General features: G+C 46.0%; 1 protein-coding gene across 1 annotated transcript in view; it reads left to right on the top strand.

Moving 5' to 3' along the window:
• The first annotated feature begins 446 nt into the window (after nucleotides 1–446).
• fastk (Fas-activated serine/threonine kinase) overlaps nucleotides 447–20278 on the top strand; it is a 30628-nt gene continuing 10796 nt past the window's right edge. The window contains exons 1-2 of the mRNA XM_056292753.1: nucleotides 447–590; nucleotides 2877–3657. Of these exons, the coding sequence (XP_056148728.1) occupies nucleotides 2919–3657 (739 nt within the window). The 5' untranslated portion in view covers nucleotides 447–590; nucleotides 2877–2918. The remainder of the gene's footprint in view (nucleotides 591–2876; nucleotides 3658–20278) is intronic.

The following is a 20278-nucleotide window of genomic DNA, read 5'->3' as shown; positions in this document are numbered from 1 at the left end:
TGCTGCCACTGCGACCCGAACCCGGAGAAGTGGCTGGTGATGAGATGTGATGAGATGAGATTTTATGTATTGTCTACATTTGTTTTGATAATGAAAATATTGTGCTGTGTTATGGTATATGGCTTATATGTCCTCTACGAGTCATTGTATGATTCTTCAATGTGTGTCAATTAAAAAAAAGAAAGAAAGAAAGAAAGAAAGAAAGAGAGAAAGAAAGAAAGAAAAAAGAAAGAAAGAAAGAAAGAAAGAAAGAAAGAAAGAAAGAAAGAAAGAAAGAAAAATCTCTCCACAGTTGAGGAGTTTGCCCAGGCACATGCCGCTGGAGACGTGTAGGGGGCGAATTGCCGTGCCGCTGAGCAGACGTAGCAGTAGAAGAGAAAGAAGAAGAAGAAGTAGAAGAAGAAGAGGAAGAAGAAGCAGAAACAGAAGAAGAAGAATGGAAAAAATCCCAACTGCATGCTGGGAAAAGCAAAATGCCGTCCGCCGGGTTTGTTCCCCAGCGGTGAGGCGTCCGCAGCGGGCCGTCTACGCAGCTGATCCTCAGAGGTTATTCTCCGGTTCTACGAGTGCGGATGTCTGGGAACAATGAGGTAAACGGGTGGACGTCCATGTAGAGACGGGCTTTGTCCCCGACCCACGTCCGGCAGCCCGGAGACGGCTGTGACGTCAGCAGCTGGCAGTACTTCGCTGCCCTGTGCTCGTCTGCCCAGCTGTCTCGTCAAGTTATGTAGGTCTGTCCTGTTCTAAGCGGTTCTGGCTGCCGTGCTAGCTGACAGGTCGTACACGTTGTCTTTACGTCGGTTTGGGCCGGCGGTGCTTCAGGAGACGTGCTCTGGTGGACTCCCGGGCCCAGAGGAATTCTCATTTCTGCAGAGAAACCCCAGACTAGTGACGGAACCGTGTCTGGGACCCAGTTAGTTCAGAGTGTGAAGTGCAGGTTGGCCCTCGGGTTGGCGCGGCAGTTTATACGCGGGATGCGGAGTGTTCGGGTTTTAAAGTGCTGGCTCTACAGAATCTCTGGCCCAGTACGTGCGGAAAAGCTAGCCCATAGCCGCGCCGCTCGCCCCTCACACGGGAGCATGTGAAGTTCTGACGGATCGATACGTTTGTTGTTGGTCACCGGTTCGTTTACGAAGGCAGCGGCGCTGGTTGCGGACTGGTTGGGATTAGCTACCGAGCTGCTAACGTGTTAAACTCACCAGCCAACACCCCCACACCAGAACCGGCACTTCACACAGCTTGTATGGCCGTTACCGGCGAAGCAGGTATCTGTGTGTCTTGCCGTTAGTGCTGACCCTGCTGCCACCAGTGGCCCACGGTGGTCTGGGCTGACAGACCAGTCTGGCACTTGTGGTGTGCAGTCAGGCAGCAGGGCCAATGGAAACGGGCCTATTCCGCTGTTCTGACACGTCAAGTCTTAGCTTGCGTTAACACACGCTGATGACGCACGACACGCAGTACAGCATGTGTGCTGCGTGGTCATGTGGATTATGGTAGCGCCTTGTGATTAGGGATCGGATACAGAGCTGTCACCTTTATTCAGCAATTGTTACAAAAATAGCTTAAATCCCATTTTGCATTTTTAATGGCTTTTAAATAGAAGCTGAATAAATTGCAAGTGTCCTATTTCTATGCAGTAACTCAAGACAATATGTCCACCTTCCAGCACCATGATGAATGTTTAGCATAGATGTGCACAGTGGGAAATGACCCCCTAACCCTGGCAACCTCAGTGCCTTGCTCTTCCCATTGAACTGCAGACATGCATACATTCTCCGAAGTTGGTGGTTTTTCTGCACAACAGGACATTAATGTCTGCACAGCGGGACATTTATGTCTGCTTCAGGACATTTATGTCTGCATCAGGACATTCATGTCTGCATCAGGACATTAATGTCTGCACAGCGGGACATTAATGTCTGCATCAGGACATTAATGTCTGCACAGTGGGACATTAATGTCTGCATCAGGACACAAAGCAGGGCTTTCACATCTCAGCAGCGTGTCAGGAGCAGGGAAGCACATCTAGTTAGTGTGACCTCAACATGAAACCAAAACAGCTGACACAAATGGGCACAATGTACACACAAAACATATGCAGGCACACAAGATTAAGATCAAAATAACACAATGCAGAGTAGAACAGAAAATAGATTCATACCAAGGGTTTTGCACTCTCTTACTTTTTCATTTTTCTATTTTCAGATATCTGATTTTGCTGTGTAATGTGGTTTTGTAGATTCAGCTCCTCCCTCTAGGGCACATGGGAGCGCTACGTTCAAGTATGTAGGCAAACACATTTGGATGTGTTGCACGCATAATCGGTACAAATGAACAAATGTAAACACAGATTTTAGTCTGCTGTACTACCACGTTGCTGGGGGTGGGTGAGCATGCTGTGGGGGTGGCGTGGGGGATTAGACGAGTATAACACAGATGTCTGTCAACAACTCTTGGGCTTCATCGGGAGGTATTTGAGATCAGTGTTCGCTGTGTGAAATTATTCCAGCCCGGCTAATCTGGACCAAATACACTTGAGGGGTGTTTTCAACCACAGCCCATGTCACCCTCTACTCCATGTAGAGGGTGGAGAATGCACAGGAAACAGTTTGGTTTGGGTTTGATTTGATCTGGTTTTTTCCACTTTTCCACGTATTCTTTTGTTTGGTTTCCTCTGATCTGTCACAGTGAAGCAGTGCTGGTCTCGGGTTGAACACTGGTGATAAACTGATCCGCGAGTTTGATCACTATATGACAGAAAAGAATGCTTCAGTTCTTGTAAATGTGTGACATTTCTATTTAAGATGCAAATCAAGATTCAAAATTAAAATTTTCTCTTTTAATGTCTGATCAGTGAATTTCTCTCTGTACTGCAGGTGTAGTGGTGTGTGTCTTGTGGGCAGAGCAGCTTGTGGACTATGCGGTGTGCTTCTTTTGGCTTGTACGTCCTGAGCCGTGCGTGTGAGGCCACCGCTCCCTTCCCGCTTGCCATGTACGCCACACGCTTCTACAGCACCGCCAGCGGGGGAAGTGGGGGGAAGCCTGGGCGCCGGCCGGGTGTGGCCATGCTGGAAAACCACCACCCTCCCCCTCCCCCCACCTACTCTGTTTACCAGGGGAGACCTGACCCGCACCGCGGCCCCCATTTTCAACACCACTACCACCCCCACCCCCAACCCACACACATGCCCCCACCCCCCCAGCCCCACTACCAGCACCACACCCACCTGCACCACTATGGGCCTGCCGGTCCCACGGGTGGCAGCAAGAAAAAGACATGGAACTTCATCCACGAGAAGATGACTTATGACACCTTCTTCACCATGAAACGGCTCATTGAACGGTCCCGACGACCTGATGAGGTCCTGCGCTGGGTCACCCAGAACCCCGCCAAGATTTCCTACAACCACTACCCCATCGCCCTACAGAAGATCGGTCAGCTCCTGCAGGCAGGGCCTGGGGCTGGTGCTGAAGGCCTGCTGGTGTCCTCCTCCTGCTCAGGGGGAGGAGGGAGTGCCAGTGGGGGGGACGAGAAGGAGGACAGACAAATTCTGGAGCAGCAAGACTTCCAGACGCTGTGCGAAGCCATCGTCAATGACTGCACCAAGTTTGACAACTTCAGCATTGTTAACTGTCTCTACGCCGTGGCAGCACTCGGTGAGTCTGGACTAACCAGCACTTCCTGTTTCTGCTGTTGGGGTTTACTAAACTGTCTTGATAATGTCATTCACTGTGGGTGCAGGTCTTTGTTCCAACCAAGCAGTTACACACCTGAGTCTACAAATCAAGGTCCTTAGGGCTGTGCGATATGACCAAAATCTCATGTCAAAATATAGATCATACAATTCACGATGTAGGTCATACATATCATGAAATCGCTACATATCACGATAGAGGTCATTTTCTGTAAATTCAGTGAATAGTTTGTATAAAATGACCACATGGGAAGGCCTATTTCTTATTATATTTTTAATTATATGCTTGACAAATAAAAGGTTCTTACTCATATTTGATTATTTTGCTCCTTTTATTTAGAACCTTTGTGCAAATTTTCAATTAAGCATGTAACAAAATGTTGTGCGGCTCATCCACATATATCTGTTGTTGTAGCATAGTAGAATACCTTGTGGAGTTCCTCCTCTAGTTTGGCCCAACACGCCAGATATAAGCGAGGAAACTTTACTTGAATGAAGTGTTTTCGGCTTGGCGTTGGGTACCTTGGGTCGAGTGTTCGCACCTACTCACAAAACCCCCATTTCTCGGTGGTGTAAATTGGGGTCATGTCTTTGTAAGTTGCAACGGCAGTCGTTCTCTCCTTCCATCTCCGTGATTCTTTGACCTATGGTGTGCCATGGGCAAAAGCCTCTTGCGATGTCTGAGTCTGGGGTTTGTTTTGAGTGCTCGAATGTTGGGGCTCTCATGTGTAGACTCTCCGTACTGTCTGACATGACTCGTGTAGACTCTCTCCGTACTGTTTGACATGATTCTCATGTGTAGACTCTCTCTGTACTGTTTGGCATGACTCTCATGTGTAGACTCTCTACGTAAAGTTTGACATGATTCTGATGTGTAGACTCACTCCGTACTGTTTGACATGATTCTGATGTGTAGACTCTCTCCGTACTGTTTGACATGATTCTGATGTGTAGACTCTCTCCGTACTGTTTGACATGATTCTGATGTGTAGACTCTCTCCGTACTGTTTGACATGATTCTCATGTGTAGACTCTCTCTGTACTGTTTGACAAGATTTTCATGTGTAGACTGTCTCCATACTGTTTGACGTGACTCTCGTGTGGAATCTCTCCGTACGTCTTGACATGACTCATGTGTAGGCTCTCAGTACTGTTTGACATGATTCTCATCTGTAGACTCTCTCCGTACTGTTTGACATGATTCTCATCTGTAGACTCTCTCCGTACTGTTTGACATGATTCACATGTGTAGACTCTCTACGTAAAGTTTGACATGATTCTCATGTGTAGACTCTCTACGTATTGTTTGACAGGATTCTCATGTGTGGACTCTCTCCATACTGTTTGACATGATTCTCATGTCTAGACTCTCTCCGTACTGTTTGACAGGATTCTCATGTGTGGACTCTCTACGTAAAGTTTGACATGATTCTCATGTCTAGACTCTCTCCGTACTGTTTGACAGGATTCTCATGTGTGGACTCTCTCCATACTGTTTGACATAACTCTCATCTGTACACCTTCCGTACTGTTTGACATGACTCTCATGTATAGACTCTCTCCGTACTGTTTGACATGATTGTCATGTGTAGACTGTCTCCGTACTGTTTGACATGAATATCGTGTATACTCTCTCCATACTGTTTGACATGACTATCATGTTTAGACTCTCTTCGTACTGTTTCACGTGATTCTCATGTGTAGACTCTTCGTACTGTTTGACATGACTCTCATGTGTAGACTCTCTCCGTACTGTTTGATATAACTCCCATGTGTACACTCTCTCTGTAGTGTTTGACATAATTCTCATGTATAGACTCTCTCCGTAGTGTTTGACATGACTCTCATGTGTAGACTCTCTCCGTACTGTTTGATATAACTCCCATGTGTACACTCTCTCTGTAGTGTTTGACATAATTCTCATGTATAGACTCTCTCCGTAGTGTTTGAAATGACTCTCATGTGTTGACTCTCTCCGTAGTGTTTGAAATGACTCTCATGTGTTGACTCTCTCCGTACTGTTTGATATAACTCCCATGTGTACACTCTCTCTGTAGTGTTTGACATGATTCTCATGTATAGACTCTCTCCGTAGTGTTTGAAGTGGCTCTTATGTATGGACTGTCTCTGTACTGTTTGAAATGACTCATGTGTAGGCCCTCTCTGTTGTGTTCTACATGACTCTCACGTGTAGACTGTCCGTACTGTTTGACATGACTCTCATGTGTTGACTCTCTCCGTAGTGTTTGACATGACTCTCATGTGTTGACTCTCTCCGTACTGTTTGATGTGACTCTCATGTGTTGACTCTCTCCGTAGTGTTCGACATAACTCTCATGTGTAGACTCTCTCCGTACTTTTTGACATGAATCTCATGTGTATACTCTCTCCGTACTGTTTGACATGACTCTCATGTTTAGACTCTCTGTAGTGTTTGACATGATTCTCGTGTAGACTGTCCGTGCTGTTTGACATGATTCTCATGTATAGACCCTCTCCGTACTGTTTGACATGACTCGTGTAGACTCTCTCTGTACTGTTTGACATGAATCTCATGTGTAGACTCTCTCCTTACTGTGTGACATGATTTTCATGTGTAGACTGTCCCTCCTGTTTGACATGACTCTCTTGTGTAGACAGTCTCTGTACTGTTTGACGTGATTCTCATGTTTAGACTCTCTCCGTACTGTTTGACATGACTCTCATGTGTAGACTCTCTCCGTAGTGTTTGACATGATTCTAGTGTGTTGACTCTCTCCGTAGTGTTTGAAGTGGCTCTTTGTATGGACTGTCTCTGTACTGTTTCACATGACTCATATGCAGACTCTCTCTGTTGTGTTCTACATGACTCTCATGTGTAGACTGTCAGTACTGTTTGACATGAATCTCATGTGCAGCCACGGCGTTATGGGTAAGTGTGACAGTCCTAGGCCCGCCCACTTTTCACAAGACCCTCCCTAAAAATTTCCTACCCAAAATTTTTTTTTTTTTTTACAAATTTTCATTTAGTCATAAATGATTCGAAATCAGCCAATAATCGCATGATTTTGTGCTAAAAATAGTTTTTCTAAACATAATTTTACATGTTGATGTTCATAGCAAGCAAGTTCATGAGACACGTGATGTGATGTTCGACGCCGGCGGGCTAGGCTAGTTCCAACTGCCATACGAAGCGTTGCTTTTTTTCACGAAAACATACAAGCGGTCGGCTATGCTACCGTATGTGGGTGTAGGCTATGGCGCCAACCAACTTTGTTTAAGTTCTTTAAATGTGCACGAACGGTGTCAGACTCGGAGTCGTCACTGCAACCAGGAGATGAGCAAGAGTTGGTATCCACAACTCCACGCTCTTCCTCTCCGCCACCGTCTTGTGATCATAGAGATTTGTAGACTGTGATTGATAATACATGTCTTTACATGACAGATAATATTATGAGTGAGTTCTGAATACTGGCTCGCTGCTCTGCTTGCGTTACTCAGGCGTTCCAATTCAACTCATTTAAACCTCCTTCCCAAAGGGGACTTCGCATGCCCTACGCAACGCTGTAATACAAAACTGCACCACTCTAGGTAGCGCGTAGGGTGGGTATTGGGACAGCGCCTTTGATTGGGCTGTCGTTGCTTGGTCACAGACCTGTTGCGCCCTCTATTGGTCGGTCAGTGATAGAATTATAGTTCAAAATGGTCACTCACTGGCTTTCAACGTTGGCAAGTGATGGTACTGCTGCTGTTCAAGCAATATATATTTTGCACTGAGTAATTTCTTAACATTTAGGCTCATTTTGTCAATGTTGCATGAATTATGAGGATTTTTTTTGTGATTACATTTGTTATTCTGTCTAGCTCGATTTTGGTCTCAAAATGCACCAAATTGATGCATTTAAATTATCAATATTGAAAAAATTTCTTCCGGGAGAGCATTCCCCTAGGGAATTCCAGGCCCATCCATAATTGGCCTGGCCCACCCAAAACTGAAATCCTGGAGCCGTGCCTGCTCGTGTATACTCTCTCCGTACTGTTTGACATGACTCTCATGTTTAGACTCTCTCCGTACTGTTTGACGTGATTCTCGTGTAGACTGTCCGTGCTGTTTGACATGATTCTCATGTATAGACCCTCTCCGTAGTGTTTGACATGACTCTCATGTGTAGACAGTCTCCATACTCTTTGATGTGTTTCTCATGTGTAGACTCTCTCCGTACTGTTTGACATGATTCTCATGTTTACACTCTCCGTACTGTTGTACATGATTCTCATGTGTACGCTCTCTCCGTAGTGTTTGACATATCTCTTATGTATGGACTGTCTCTGTATTGTTTGACATGACTCATGTGTAGACTCTCTCCGTAGTGTTTGACATATCTCTTATGTATGGACTGTCTCTGTACTGTTTGACATGACTCATGTGTAGACTCTTTCTGTAGTGTTTGACGTGATTGTCATGTGTGGACTCTCTCGGTAGTGTTTGACATGACTCATGTGTAGACTCTCTCCGTACTGTTTGACATGACTCTCGTTTAGACTCTCTCCATTCCGTTTGAACTGACTCTAATGTGTAGACTCTCTCTGTACTGTTTGACATGATTCTCATGTGTAGACTCTCTCCGTACTGTTTGACATGACTCTCATGTGTAGACACTCTCCGTAGTGTGTGACATAATTCTCGTGTGTATACTGTCTCCATATTGTTTGTCATGTGTAGACTCTCTCCGTAGTGTTTGACATATCTCTTATGTATGGGCTGTCTCTGTACTGTTTGACATGACTCATGTGTAGACTCTCTCCGTAGTGTTTGACATATCTCTTATGTATGGACTGTCTCTGTACTGTTTGACATGACTCATGTGTAGACTCTTTCTGTAGTGTTTGACGTGATTGTCATGTGTAGACTCTCTCCGTAGTGTTTGACATGACTCGTGTAGACTCTCTCCGTACTGTTTGACATGACTCTCGTTTAGACTCTCTCCATTCCGTTTGAACTGACTCTAATGTGTAGAGACTCTCTGTACTGTTTGACATGATTCTCATGTGTAGACTCTCTATGTACTGTTTGACATAACTCTCATGTGTAGACTCTCTCCGTACTGTTTGACATGATTGTCATGTGTAGACTCTCTCCGTAGTGTTTGACATGACTCTCATGTGTAGACTCTCTCCGTAGTGTTTGACATGACTCTCATGTGTAGACTCTCTCCGTAGTGTTTGACATAATTCTCGTGTGTATACTGTCTCCATATTGTTTGTCATGTGTAGACAGTCTCTGTACTGTTTAACGTGATTCTCATGTGTAGACTCTCTCCGTACTCTTTGACATGATTCTCATGGTAGACTCTCTCCATACTGTTTGACGTGATTCACATGTGTAGACTCTCTGTACTGTTTGACATGATTCTCATGTGTAGACTCTCTGTACTGTTTGACATGATTCTCATGTGTACACTCTCCCCGTACTGTTTGACATAACTCTCATCTGTACACCTTCCGTACTGTTTGACATGACTCTCATGTATAGACTCTCTCCGTACTGTTTGACATGATTGTCATGTGTAGACTCTCTCCGTACTGTTTGACATGAATATCATGTGTATACTCTCTCCATACTGTTTGACATGACTATCATGTTTAGACTCTCTCCGTACTGTTTCACGTGATTCTCATTTGTAGACTCTTCGTACTGTTTGACATGACTCTCGTGTAGACTCTCTCCGTACTGTTTGATATAACTCCCATGTGTACACTCTCTCTGTAGTGTTTGACATGATTCTCATGTATAGACTCTCTCCGTAGTGTTTGAAGTGGCTCTTATGTATGGACTGTCTCTGTACTGTTTGAAATGACTCATGTGTAGGCCCTCTCTGTTGTGTTCTACATGACTCTCACGTGTAGACTGTCCGTACTGTTTGACATGACTCTCATGTGTTGACTCTCTCCGTAGTGTTTGACATGACTCTCATGTGTTGACTCTCTCCGTACTGTTTGATGTGACTCTCATGTGTTGACTCTCTCCGTAGTGTTCGACATAACTCTCATGTGTAGACTCTCTCCGTACTTTTTGACATGAATCTCATGTGTATACTCTCTCCGTACTGTTTGACATGACTCTCATGTTTAGACTCTCTGTAGTGTTTGACATGATTCTCGTGTAGACTGTCCGTGCTGTTTGACATGATTCTCATGTATAGACCCTCTCCGTACTGTTTGACATGACTCATGTAGACTCTCTCTGTACTGTTTGGCGTGATTCTCATGTGTAGACTCTCTCCGTACTGTTTGACATGATTGTCCTGTGTAGGCTCTCTCCGTACTGTTTGACATGAATCTTATGTGTATACTCTCTCCGTACTGTTTGACATGAATCTCATGTGTAGACTCTCTCCTTACTGTGTGACATGATTTTCATGTGTAGACTGTCCCTCCTGTTTGACATGACTCTCTTGTGTAGACAGTGTCTGTACTGCTTGACGTGATTCTCATGTTTAGACTCTCTCCGTACTGTTTGACATGACTCTCATGTGTAGACTCTCTCCGTAGTGTTTGACATGATTCTCATGTGTAGACTCTCTCCGTAGTGTTTGAAGTGGCTCTTTGTATGGACTGTCTCTGTACTGTTTCACATGACTCATATGCAGACTCTCTCTGTTGTGTTCTACATGACTCTCATGTGTAGACTGTCAGTACTGTTTGAAATGACTCTCATGTGTAGTCCTTCCGTACTGTTTGACATGATGCTCATATGTAGACTCTCTCCGTACTGTTTCACATGACTCATGTGTAGACTCTCTGTTGTGTTCTACATGACTCTCACGTGTAGACTGTCCATACTGTTTGACATGACTCTCATGTGTAGTCCTTCCGTACTGTTTGACATGATGCTCATGTGTAGACTCTCTCGGTACTGTTTGACATGAGTCTCATGTGTAGACTCTCTCCGTACTGTTTGACATGACCCATGTGTAGACTCTCTCCATACTGTTTGACATGACTCTCATGTGTAGACTGTCTCCATACTCTTTGACATGACTCTCATGTGTAGACTCTGTCCGTAGTGTTTGACATGACTCTCATGTGTAAATTCTCTCCGTACTGTTTGACATGAATTTCATGTGTATACTCTCTCCGTACTGTTTTACATCTCATGTGTATACTCTCTCCGTAGTGTTTGACATGATTGTCACGTGTAGACTGTCCCTCCTGTTTGACCTGACTCGTGTAGACTCTCTCCGTACTGTTTGACATGTTTGTCACGTGTAGACTGTCTCCGTACTGTTTGACATGATTCTCATGTGTAGACTCTCCGTACTGTTTGACATGATTCTCATGAGTACACTCTCTCCGTAGTGTTTGACATTATTCTCATGTGTAGACTCTCCGTACTGTTTGACATGATTCTCATGTGTACACTCTCTCCGTACTGTTTCACATAACTCTCATGTGTAGACCTTCCGTGCTGTTTGACATGATTCTCATGTATAGACCCTCTCTGTACTGTTTGACATGATTCTCATGTGTACACTCTCTCCGTACTGTTTCACATAACTCTCATGTGTAGACCTTCCGTGCTGTTTGACATGATTCTCATGTATAGACCCTCTCTGTACTGTTTGACATGATTTGTGTAGACTCTCTCCGTACTGTTTGACATGATTGTCATGTGTAGACTCTCTCCGTAGTGTGTGACATAACTCTCATGTGTAGACTCTCCATACTGTTTGACATGAGTCTCATGTTTAGACTCTCTCCTTACTGTTTGACATGATTTTCATGTGTAGACTTTCCGTACTGTTTGACATGACTCTCATGTGTAGACTCTCTCCATACTGTTTGACATGACTCTCATGTGTAGACTCCGTCCTTAATGTTTAACATGACTCTCATGTGTAGATTCTCTCCGTACTGCTTGACATGAATCTCATGTGTAGACTCTCTCCTTACTGTTTGACATGATTTTCATGTATAGACCGTCCCTCCTGTTTGACATGACTCATGTGTAGACTCTCTCCGTACTGTTTCACATGACTCATGTGTAGACTCTCTCCATACTGTTTGACATGACTCTCATGTGTAGACCTTCCTTACTGTTTGACAGGACTCTCATGTGTAGACTCTCTCCATACTGTTTGACATGACTCTCATGTGTAGATTCTCTCCGTACTGTTTGACATGAATCTCATGTGTAGACTCTCTTCGTACTGTTTGACATGACTCTCATGTTATAGATTCTCTCCGTACTGTTTGACACGATTCTCATGTGTAGTCTCTTCGTACTGTTTAACATGACTCTCATGTGTAGATTCTCTTCGTACTGTTTGACATGACTCTCTACACAACTGATGATGTGTCCTGGTGGTGGCAATGTCACCTTGGCAGACATCTCCAGTTGATCTCCACTGAATCTGTTGCAGTGCAAACACTAGGGATTTTAACAACCAGTCCTTTTTTGAATCTTGAATATCTGGAGTAAACCAGTGACTGCTGCGAAAGGGCAGCTGACAATCAGGGAAAGACCAGATGATGGCCTGGAAAGACTGCTGACAGGAGGGAATAGACCCCAACGGGGCCGGAATGGGCTAGCGACTCATACTAGCAGGATCCAATGCTAGTTAGCGTTTCTGGATCCACCCAATATTGCTACGAAAACTTTAAGGAGAAGAATACCCCCAGAGTCTGCGAGAACGGGGGCGCAAGATGACTCACAGGTGGCTCACACGGTAACGGAAGAAGGAAAGGATTTGACAACGAGTCGGATGACCAGCACTGCAACCGATGGATCATCAGCACTGGCAGGACAAAAGCTGCACAGCTGCATCTGTGGCTGGTCAAAGGTTACATCAGTGAAGGGTCTTAAGATCCATCAAGGCAAGAAGAAGTGCCTTAGTGAGCTCGGTAAGGGGCCTCGCATTGACCAATACTTCTTAAGATGTAGGCCAAATCAGTCGAGTGAAGCCCGGAGGCAGGAGAACCCCCACAGTCCTCAGGGTATCAGCACCCCAGACGAAGCTCAACGTTGCATAGACCCTCCAGTGGACTCCGGTCTGGAGCCCGGCCAGCCACAGCCAGCAGCAGAGAGGAAGATGGAAGGAAGAAAACCTCAAATCCTGTGGCCCAAGTCCAGCCAGAAGATTGAGTGGGAGACCATCAACTCTGACCTTGTCCTCTTACTAGAAGGTCAAAAGGGAACAGTTGAAAGAAAACTGGAGAACATGGGAACCATCATTTACAGCTATGGCGTAGAGAGATTTGGAGTGAAGGAGAAGATACCCAGTAGGCAGAAAGACCCTTCAACCCAGCCCAAATCCAGGAGACAGCGGGAAATTGACAGGTTGGTGAAGGAGAGAAGACAACTGAGGAAGCAGTGGAGGAAGGCCACAGAGGGAGAGAGGGTTGGGCTTGACGCACTGCAGGCTGAAATAAAGCAGCATTTGACAAAGCTGCGAAGAGCAGAACACCTCAGACGACAGCATAAGAGGAAAGAACGGGCTAGGACTCGTTTCTACAGCAACCCTTACAGCTTTGTCAAGAGCCTTTTTGACAGCAAGAAAAATGGGAGCCTTAGAGTCCCCATACGAGATCTGGAAGAGCACCGAAAGAAGACCTACTCTGATGTCCGGAGACATGAGCCAGTCACCATCCCGGATGACATGCCACCAATTCACCCACCTGACCACCATATGGACACAAGACCCCCCACATGGAGCGAGGTGGAGAGGACGGTAAAGCAGGCAAGATCGATGTCAGCTCCTGGGCCCAATGGTATTTAGTATAGACTCTATAAGAACACTCCTGGAGTCCTGAAATACCTCTGGAAGCTGATGAAAGTGGCATGGCAGAAAAGAGTCATACCCAGGGCATGGCGAAGAGCAGGAGGCATTCTGATCCCCAAGGAAAAGAACTCTTCCTGCATCAGCCAGTTTCGCCAGATCAGCCTTCTTAATGTAGAGGGAAAGATATTTTTTAATGTGATTGCCCAAAGGCTCTCCACATTCCTGCAAAGAAACAACTTTGTTGATACATCAGTGCAGAAAGCCGGGATCCATGGCTTCTCAGGATGTCTGGAGCATGCTAATATCATCTGGCACCAGATACAAGCTGCCAAGAAAGAACGGAGAGACCTGCACGTGGTTTTCTTAGACCTTGCCAACGCTTTTGGATCAGTTCCTCACAAGATCCTGTGGATGGCGTTTGATTTTTTCCATGTCCCCAAAAATATCACAGAGTTGGTCAAGACCTATTTTCAGGATCTTCAGTTCTGTGTCACAACACAGAACACCACCACCACTTGGCAACATCTGGAAATGGGCATTATGGCGGGCTGCACTATTTCCCCCCTGGCATTCATCATGGCAATGGAGCTCGTCATCCGTGCATCTCGATGGGTGGTGGGAGGCGAAAGGTCCAGAAATGGCCTGCGTCTTCCACCAATCCGGGCGTACATGGATGACTTGACCACCATAGCAACAACAAAACCATGCACCAGGCGCCTGCTGCAGAAACTCCAGGAGAACATCAAGTGGGCACGAATGGAGTTTAAACCAAGCAAATCTCGCAGCATCTCCATTGTCAAAGGCCAACTAGCAGATGAACGGTTCTGCATTAGTGATCAACCAATCCCCACGGTCCGGGAGAAGCCCATCAAGAGCCTCGGACGGTGGTACAATGCAGACCTCAAAGACACCCAGCAACTGGAGCAACTTCGCCAGGATACAATCAGTGGCCTCAGGCAAATCAACAACACTACACTGCCCGGGAAGTTGAAGCTTTGGTGCTTTCAGTTTGGGCTGCTACCCCGACTCATGTGGCCAATAACCATGTACGAAGTCTCACTATCTCATGCCAATCGCTTGGAGAGGCTAGTGAACTTGCAGGTGAGGAAGTGGCTTGGACTGCCAAGGTGCCTCAGCAGTGTTGGACTCTACGGCAATGGAGCCCTCGCACTGCCAATTTCCAGCCTGGTCGAGGAATTCAAATGTGCCAAAGTGAGGCTGGACATGTCCCTCACAGAATCCCGAGACCCAATAGTGAGAGGAGTTGCTCCAACCCTAGCAACAGGGAAGAAATGGACCCCGGCTGCAGCTTTACTGGAGGCGAAATCTGCCCTCCGCCACCGAGACGTAGTAGGCCATGTTCAACAAGGCAGAGGCGGCCTTGGCCTGGGAATAAAAACACCTACCTGGCAAAAGGCGACTACTACCGAACGGCGAACTATGGTGGTTGAGGAGGTCCGCCGACAGGAAGAAGCAGCCAGATGTGCTAAAGCCGTAGCACAAGCCAAACAGGGTCGCTGGATGAGGTGGGAGGGTGTTGAAAAGAGGAAACTCGCATTGAGTGAGCTCTGGAGCATGGAATCAAACAGGCTGAGTTTCATCATCAAGGCCACATATGATGTCCTGCCCTCTCCCATAAATCTAAATCTCTGGTTTGGAGAGAATCCATCTTGCTTCCTGTGTACAGCCCCAGCAACCCTCAAGCATATCTTGGTTGGCTGCAAGACCAGCCTTACCCAAGGCAGATACACCTGGCGACACAATCAGGTGCTCAGGTGCTTGGCAGCTGAACTCGATTGCAAGAGGGTTTCCATCAATGCCCAACCCTTCAACAACCAGGAAGGGCCCCGGCGGTTCCCAGCTTTCATTCAAGAGGGGGATAAACTGAAGGCCAACCCTTCACTTCCCAACTTAGGCTCACTAAACTCAGCCAGGGATTGGGAAATGCGAGTGGACTTAGGCCAGAAGCTCATCTTCCCGACAGAGATCGCAACAACCACCTTGCGACCAGACCTCATCCTCTGGTCCAATTCTAACCAGCTCGCTTACATCATTGAGCTCACAGTCCCCTGGGAGGATGCAGTCAATGAAGCGTACGAGCGTAAGAAGCTGCGGTACGCCAACCTAGCAGCCGAAGCAGAGGACAGAGGCTGGAAGGTGAAGGTGCGCCCTGTGGAGGTGGGTTGTAGGGGCTTTGTTGCCAGCTCCACAGCAAAACTCCTGAGGGAACTAGGAGTCAGGGGGCAGGCCCACAGGAGAGTGATCAAAGAGCTAGCCAACACTGCTGAGAGGACTAGCCACTGGATCTGGCTCAAAAGGAGAGACGCCGTCTGGGCTGCCAGGGTGAACAGCTAACCACAGGTCACACACCCAGGACCGATCAACCTGTGGTGGGCCTGCCGCAGCGGAGGGTGTCTTGTGATAAAAGGCCGAAACACCCTGTGATGCTGAGGTACACAACTGATGATGTGTCCTGGTGATGGCAATGTCACCTTGGCAGACATCTCCAGTTTGATCTCCACTGAATCTGTTGCAGTGCAAACACTAGGGATTTTAACAACCAGTCCTTTTTTGAATCATGTGCACACTCTCTCCGTAGTGTTTGACATGATTCTCATGTGTAGACTCTCTCTGTAGTGTTTGAAATGGCTCTTATGTGTGGACTGTCTCTGTACTGTTTCACATGATTCTCATGTGTAGACTCTCTCCGTACTGTTTGACATGACTCTCATGTGTAGACTCTCTCCGTACTGTTTGACATGATTCTCACGTGTAGACTCTCTTTGTACTGTTTGACATGACTCTCTCCGTACTGTTTGACATGACTCTCATGTGTAGACTCTCTCCGTACTGTTTGACATGACTCTCCTGTGTAGACTCTTCATAGTGTTTGACATGATTCTCATGTTTAGACTGTCTCTGTACTGTTTGACATGACTCTCATGTGTAGAATCTGTCCGTAGTGTTTGACATGACTCTTGCGTAGGTGGTAAATGAGGCTAGTAGTGTTTGAGTCTTTTGTGGGGACCGGTGTGTGGCATATTTTGCAAACTATGGTTTTCTGGTCCATGTCAGACTTTTCACACCCAAACCATGTCCATACGATAGAAGTAGCCCCTCCTTTAGGTACAAGCTCCTCATTTCGTTCTGACTGGTCGGAGTCCTTCTGTTTGAAACTACCCCGTTCTACGTTACTTTCACTGTTCTCCATGTTTATTTGTGTTGCCTTCATGCAAATCTCCTGCCTGCATCTGTGCTGTGCAAAGAGCGGAAAGGGTCGTCCAAATGATGATAAATATTGCCGTAAAGCAACACAACAAAATAAAACGATAGAGGTTAATATGAAACAATAGACGTTTTCTGTTGACATATATATCGTCATATCGCACAGCCCTAGTCCTCAGCAAAGACTATTGGTTGACTAATAGTCTCAGGTGTGTAACTGCTTGGTTGGAGCAAAGACCTACACCCACACTGGCCCTTTCTGGACCATGTTGCCCATCCCTGATCTAATCGCTTCCTAGACACACGTCTTTGTGCATGTCTTGATGCATGCTCAATAATCCAGGTAAGGAAATCACAGAAGGTTGAATCGGTTCATCTAGACACAACGTTTATTGGTTTGGGTCGTTATGCCACTGTATTGTTTATAAGGGTGCGGGTACCTGCAGTCACTGTATTGTTTATAAGGGTGGGGTTACCTGCAGTCACTGTATTGTTTATAAGGGTGGGGACACCTGCAGTCACTGTATTGTGTATAAGGGTGGGGTACCTGCAGTCAGGTGAGACTGAAGAGGTCACATAGATGATGATGAAACGTGTCTGTCAATAAACGTTGTGTCCAGATGAACTGATTCAATTTCTTTGGCTTTGATGCTGCTCAATGATCCAGGTAAGAAAATCCAAGAGAGTGGAATCAGTTCATCTGGACAGAACATTTATTGACAGAAATGTTTCATCATCGTCTAAGTGACCTCTTCAGTCTCACCTGACTGCAGGTACCCACCCTTATAAACAGTACAGTGACTGCACGTACCCGCACCCTTATAAACAATACAGTGACTGCAGGTACCCCACCCCTTATAAACAATACAGTGGCATAACGACCCAAACCAATGATCAGTTTCATATGCAAGTATGGTGTGATCATTAACTAGAGTTTCAATGGCCATGTGTACTGTTCACAGAGGACTGGGAAATAGTTGCAATCACAGCATTGTAAGATGGTGACAGATGTACTCTTAGGCCCCTCCCCTCGGTTCAGGGATGGTTGTTCCCTCTTCACATACAGTGCTGCTTGAAAGTATGTGAACCCCTTGAGCAGTTTAGATTTTTCTGTTGTTTTACCATGATTTTCTTATTCTATCATCACCAGTTTTTATGTATGAAATGTCAGATATATGTTTATCAGTTGCATGTACTTGTTTAGTGGGACTTGTTTAAGTAGCCCCAAAACTACATGAAACATGGCATTAGTGTATGTGCAAAAGTAAGTGAACCCCCAGCTGTATTGGTTAAGTCAAGCAGGTAACAGACTCGGGTGAAACACATTTGGGTGCTTAATTAATCATTTAAGCAGACCAATGAAATGAGATATCCTTGGGAAAGGGTTTGGCCTGCACTAATTAAAAGAGAGAGGAAACCAACCAAACCACTGTGGTCCCATACAAATCAACAATGCCGAGAGCAAAGGAGATATCCGAGGACATGAAGAAGAGGGTAGTGACAGCCCATCAGTCTGGGGAGGGCTATAAGACCATCTCCAAAAGATTCCAGCTCCATCCATCTACTGTAAGACAAATAATTTACAAATGGAGGGCCGTCAACATGACAGCAACTCTGCCTAGAAGTGGACGCCCATCAAAACTATCACCCAGAAGCACCAAAAAATAATAAATCTGGTAAAGGCCAACCCACACATCACCTCTAGAGAGTTGCACACCTCTCTGGTAGCATCTGGGACAAATGTGCATGCATCTACAATCAGACGAAAATTGAATAGCCATGATATTCATGGGAGGGTTGCTAGAAGGAAGCCTCTGCTCTCAAAAAAGAACAAAGCTGCCCATTTCAACTTTGCCAGAGAGCACTTGGACAAACCAGAGACCTTCTGGATGTCCATTGTCTGGACAGACAAGTCCAAAATAGAATTATTTGGTCACAATCAAAACCAACAAGTTTGGAGAAAAGCCAACACTGCATATGAAGAAAAGAACCTCCTCCCAACAGTGAAGCATGGTGGTGGAAATGTGAAGGTCTGGGGCTGCTTTTCTGCTTCTGGACCTGGACGACTCCATATTATCCAAGGAACCATGAATTCTCCGGCATATCAACAAATTCTTGACCAGAATCTCCTGCCATCAGTCAGGGAGTTGAAGCTGGGACGAAAATGGATTATGCAACAAGACAATGACCCAAAGCATTCCAGCAAAACTACAAAGGAATGGCTTCAGAGAAAGAGAATTTGTACTCTGGATAGGCCCAGTCAAAGTCCGGACCTTAATCCAATTGAAATGTTGTGGCGAGACCTGAAGAAGTTGGTACATACCAGATGTCCCTCCAACCTCTCTCAACTGGCTGAGTTCTGCAAGAAGGAGTGGGCAAAAAGCCCCATAAGCAGATGCGAGAGACTGGTTAGTGGTTACAGAAGACGTTTGGTTGAAGTAATGGCTGCAAAAGGAGGAGCCACAAGCTACTAATACAAGGGTTCACATACTTTTGCACGTGTTAAATTTTCAGTTTTTGTGAAATAAACCACCTTTGTTGAATTAAATAATGAAAATATATCTCTTTTTGTGTGTGTGTCCATTATTTGGAAGGCGTGCTTTACAAATTGGGATTTGGATGTATGTGTAATAAGCTTATTTTAATGTTTTTTACAAAAACAGTGACCATGTCTGGAGGGTTCACAAACTTTCAAGCAGCACTGTAAATGGTCTCTTTGACTCCCTGTTCAAACCAGTGTTCCTCCCTATCAAGGATGGTCACATCCTCATCCTTGAAGTAGTGGCCACTGGCCCTTTAGATGGTGTAGACTGTTGAGTCATGGCCTGTAGATGGTGTAGACTGTGGAGTCCTGGCCTGTAGATGGCGTAGACTGTGGAGTCCTGGCCTGTAGATGGCGTAGACTGTGGAGTCCTGGCCTGTAGATGGCGTAGACTGTGGAATCCCGGCCTGTAGATGGTGTCGACTGTAGAGTCCCGGCCTGTACATGGTCTAGACTGTGGAGTCCTGGCCTGTAGATGGTGTGGACTGTGGAATCCTTGTCTGTAGATGGTGTAGACTGTAGAGTCCCGGCCTGTAGATGGTGTAGACCGTGGAGTCCTGGCCTGTAGATGGTGTAGACTGTGGGGTCCTGGTCTGTAGATGGTGTAGATTGTGGAGTCCTAGAGTCCTGGCCTGACGTGTTAGCTCTCCTGTGTTGTACCATCCTCTTGTCCAGCGTCTGTTTAGTTTCCCTGATGTACAAGTCACGGTAATCCTCCTGGCACTTAACAGCTACACTATATTGCCCTCTTTGTCCCGGGGGGCCCGATCCTTGGGGTGGACCAACTTCTGGTGCAGTGTGTTTTGGGGTTTGAAGCAACTGAGATGCAGTGTTTAGAAAATACACATCTCAACTGTTCTGACACTCCCTCCACATACGGAGTCACCGCTGGTTTACACATAGACAGCTGTTGTCCTTCTCCTCTCTTCGATTGACAAACGCCCGGTTAGGATAACCACACTTACCCAGGACCTGTGTAATGTGGGATTTCTCCCCTTCCTGTGTCGGTGGAACAGCGTCCTGATCCGTTTTATGAAACGGACAACTTCTCTGTT

Source organism: Lampris incognitus, chromosome 14 (assembly GCF_029633865.1).
Source record: "Lampris incognitus isolate fLamInc1 chromosome 14, fLamInc1.hap2, whole genome shotgun sequence".
Classification (NCBI taxonomy): domain Eukaryota; kingdom Metazoa; phylum Chordata; class Actinopteri; order Lampriformes; family Lampridae; genus Lampris; species Lampris incognitus.
Note: the sequence above shows the minus strand (reverse complement) of the source record. Positions and strands in the feature narration are given on the sequence as shown.